This window comes from Nanorana parkeri, unplaced genomic scaffold (genome assembly GCF_000935625.1).
Source record: "Nanorana parkeri isolate BGI_ZX_2015 unplaced genomic scaffold, ASM93562v1 scaffold2082, whole genome shotgun sequence".
NCBI classification, from domain to species: domain Eukaryota; kingdom Metazoa; phylum Chordata; class Amphibia; order Anura; family Dicroglossidae; genus Nanorana; species Nanorana parkeri.
Window position 1 is genome coordinate 200893 of NW_017308350.1, and position 4317 is coordinate 205209.

General features: G+C 50.5%; 1 protein-coding gene across 1 annotated transcript in view; it reads left to right on the plus strand.

Annotated features, from left to right (window-relative positions):
* Positions 1 to 4317, plus strand: part of RABL3 (RAB, member of RAS oncogene family like 3) — a 16160-nt gene that overhangs the window by 5816 nt on the left and 6027 nt on the right. The window contains exons 5-6 of the mRNA XM_018572601.1: positions 1220 to 1370; positions 3663 to 3734. Coding sequence (XP_018428103.1) covers positions 1220 to 1370; positions 3663 to 3734 — 223 coding nt within the window. The remainder of the gene's footprint in view (positions 1 to 1219; positions 1371 to 3662; positions 3735 to 4317) is intronic.

The window sequence follows — 4317 nt, forward strand, 5'->3', positions numbered from 1 at the left end:
CGTACCTTATCTGTCCTTCCACCGTGCCGGCCTCCTGAATGCTGATTTCATCAAACAATGCTCTATGCCCACTGGATCCATCGGTGACCCACCTTACCAAGGACATCACTAGACGGGGCAGGATACGGACAGTCCGCTAGAGTCCCTCTTTCAATCCCAGTTTGAATTAGACATGTGCGATTCGTTTCCGTCTGAAACGAAATTCGGACAAAACTTCGGAAATTCTGAGATTCGGATGCATCCGAATTACAGCTAAAACGAATGCAAACGAATCCGAATTCCCGAAGCTCTTTAACGGTAGTCCGGTCGAAATTTCGTTTATGGACGAAATTTCGTTGCAGCAAAACGACATTAGGAAAAAAAAAAAATCGAAATTTGTTTTTACTGCAATGAAATTTCGTCCAAAAACGAAATATCGACCGGACTACCGCTAACGAATTTTGTCCGAATCCGAATTCCAAAACGAATTTAATTTCGGACCCGAATCCCAAAAACGAAATAATGCAAAATCCGAATCGAAACTAAACGAATTTTTTGCTGGTGCGCATGTCTAGTTTGAATTGGCTTGTTCTGCCATCTGTTGGCAGTGACCTTAAAGGAGAACTATGAGGGGGGTGATTTTCACTCACCCTCATAGTTGGAGCCGACGTGTGACAATGAAACGGTCACAGGCCGGCTCAATAGATTGGGAAGTGAGTGAACACATACCGTCGCTCGCTCACTTCTCGATCATCTCCCTGCAGAGAGCCGTGACTGTCACTCATGGCTCCCTGCAGTGATTTCTCCCCCCCCCCGCTTCGATCCTCCAGCGCTGACTGGCAGAACGGACGGGGGAGGGGGCGGGTATAGCTGGCTATGCCTCTAGATAGGCGGAGCCAGCTGTCAGTCACGCAGCTGGGCGGATCCTGACAGTAATGTCGGGATCCGCTCCGGCTGCGGCGTCTCAGTATACCGCGAGCTGTAGCTCCCTATATACTGAGCCTAGGGTGACGGGAGGACGCTAGTTTATGTCGTCCCGTGACCCTAAGGAGAACTATGGGGAAAAGCCCTGACCCCCATAGTTCTCCTTTAATCTGTGAGACCGTGCCAGATTGGATTGGTTCCCCCAAATGGGATCTCGTTACCACCAGGGTGGACCCCTCTTTCACAGAGTCCTACGCTTCAGTTGTGGCGTCTTGTTACAAGTCCTGCATGGGTCTGATTTCCATCTCGCCCACAGGGACTACGACCGGGAGAACTTTGCCGATAACCAGATCCCCCTGCTGGTCACCGGTACTAAACTGGACCAGATCCCAGAGGCCAAGCGCACCGAGGTCCTGACCCGCACCGCCTTCCTGGCGGAGGATTTCAACGCCGAAGAGATGAATCTGGTGAGCAAATCTTACGCTGTGTGGGGATGTTATTCAGGGACTAATAGCGGGTTATGAGGAGCCACTGAAATCACTTTCACCTCCTTCTCCTCGCGGGGAGCACATCACATAAAAGCCGCGGCCTCCCCTTCCTTCACGTCATGCCGGGTGACGGCGCGCCTTGCACAGAGGGGAGGGGTTTGTTTTCCTGGTTCAGACATGCTGAGCAGACGGAAGACAATCTTTATATCCATGTACACACGTGTGCCTGGCAGGTAGAAGCATCGGCATACTTTAAATAGGCGTGTTCCAGAACACAATGTCATGATGTCACTGCTGGCTGTAGTGGGAGGAGCTGGACATCTCAGACTCCCAGTCTGTCCCGCCCACCATGACATCACACTCTGATTGACAGGCCAGGGCACTCCTGCTCACGCCCATTGCCAGCAGCTACAATTCCCCTTTCTGATGCTGATTGTTCCAGAGGCCGTGCACGGGGAGAGGAAGTGATCATTGATACCGCTTCCCGGTGCCGGGGGATAGCCGTGTTTTCTCTTTTACATACGGTGACATCACAGACTTTAGTAAGGTTCTCTACTCATGAAGCAGGTATTGTATATTCACACATGTGATCTCTATAGTGACAGGAAGTAGACACCAGCCTGGAGTCCAGCTGTAAAGGTCTATTTATAAAGGTTTTCACCTAAGATTCACACAACTGTATCCCGGTATTCAAACATTTTCCAGTCAAATCCATTTAGAAAAATGTGTGGATCTTGGGTGAAAGTTATGTGAATCCTAGGTGAAGGTTCTGTGAATCCTGGGTGCAGTTTGGGTGAAAGTTATGTGAATCCTGGGTGCAGGTTGGGTGAAGGTTATGTGAATCCTGGGTGCAGGTTGGGTGAAGGTTATGTGAATCTTGGGTGAAGGTTATGTGAATCCTGGGTGCAGGTTGGGTGAAGGTTCTGTGAATCCTGGGTGCAGTTTGGGTGAAAGTTATGTGAATCCTGGCTGAAGGTTATGTGAATCTTGGGTGCAGTTTGGGTGAAATTTATGTGAATCCTGGCTGAAGGTTATGTGAATCCTGGGTGCAGGTTGGGTGAAGGTTATGTGAATCTTGGGTGAAGGTTATGTGAATCCTGGGTGCAGGTTGGGTGAAGGTTATGTGAATCCTGGCTGAAGGTTATGTGAATCTTGGCTGAAGGTTATGTGAATCTTGGGTGAAGGTTATGTGAATCTTGGGTGAAGGTTATGTGAATCCTGGGTGCAGTTTGGGTGAAAGTTATGTGAATCTTGGGTGAAGGTTATGTGAATCCTGGGTGCAGGTTGGGTGAAGGTTATGTGAATCCTGGGTGCAGTTTGGGTGAAGGTTATGTGAATCCTGGCTGAAGGATGGGTGAAGGTTATGTGAATCCTGGGTGCAGGTTGGGTGAAGGTTATGTGAATCCTGGGTGCAGGTTGGGTGAAGGTTATGTGAATCCTGGCTGCAGGTTGGGTGAAGGTTATGTGAATCCTGGGTGCAGGTTGGGTGAAGGTTATGTGAATCCTGGGTGCAGGTTGGGTGAAGGTTATGCGAGTCCTGGGTGCAGTTTGGGTGAAAGTTATGTGAATCCTGGGTGCAGTTTGGGTGAAGGTTATGTGAATCCTGGGTGCAGGTTGGGTGAAGGTTATGCGAGTCCTGGGTGCAGTTTGGGTGAAAGTTATGTGAATCCTGGGTGAACACATTTATAAGTAGACCCTATAGTGTGCTATGTGAATATCTCTTATGTCTTTACATTGATATTTAGGATTAGAAGATTACATTGTGTTGTAATATTATAAATGTGAGACATTGTCTGTGAATATTCCGGTGTGCAGCCAGCAGATGGCGCTCTCGGCTCTATTCCGGTGTGCAGCCAGCAGATGGCGCTCTCGGCTCTATTCCGGTGTGCAGCCAGCAGATGGCGCTCTCGGCTCTATTCCGGTGTGCAGCCAGCAGATGGCGCTCTCGGCTCTATTCCGGTGTGCAGCCAGCAGATGGCGCTCTCGGCTCCTGGTCACATTTATATCGCCATACTCCGTACAATCTCCATCAGATCTGCCACCAACTATGTGGTGCTGAGTGCCGGCTCTGACCCGGGGGAACATTTCATCGCTCGGGTTTGTCCTCATATTGCGGCTCACGATTGTCGCCTCTTCATGTGTCTGTATTCTCATTGAGTCTGATGATTTGGTGGCAGCGATATAAGTCACGGCGCCCTCTGGTGGCCGGGCATGTCTCTGTGCGCAGCTGTTTCTAGGCCCGATGTCAACACACAATCTCTCCGTGTTCAGGACTGCAACAACACGCGTGGCCTTGCCGCCGGCTCCTCCAACGCCGTCAAGCTCAGCAGATTCTTTGACAAGGTAACGTGTGTGTGTGCGAGAGAGGTGAGAAGACCTTTCTATGAGAGTAACTCACCTGCCCATGAACTCTACCTATGACATCATACTTGCCACTAGGCCACACCCCCAACTACCCAGCACACCTCTTTGGAGGCTACGTTTACTTTTACGACCATGTTTCATGTTAGACCCAGAAACATGGTTACAATCCCCCCCCCCAATTTGCAGGCGGAGGGACTTGTGGTTCTCTCCTGTGATGTCACCACCTGCAGTCCATTGACACAGCAGGGTGATCTAGGGATGCGCCGATACCGAGTATTTGGGCCAGTACTCGTACTGGCCCAAATGCTCCCGATACTTATACCGATACCAGAACTTCCAGTATCAGGAGGCCGGGCAGAAAGTCATTGCACGCCGCCCAGCTTCCTGATTGGACGGGAAGCCGGCTCCATGCTCCCTCATCACTTGGCGTCCTGATTGGCTGGCCAGTCAGGAAGCCGGGCAGTGAGTCATTACCCGCCACCTGGCTTCCTGATGGGCCAGAAAGCCGGCCTCATGCTTCCTCATTATAGGGATGCACCGATACCGTTTTTTTTTTTTTGGT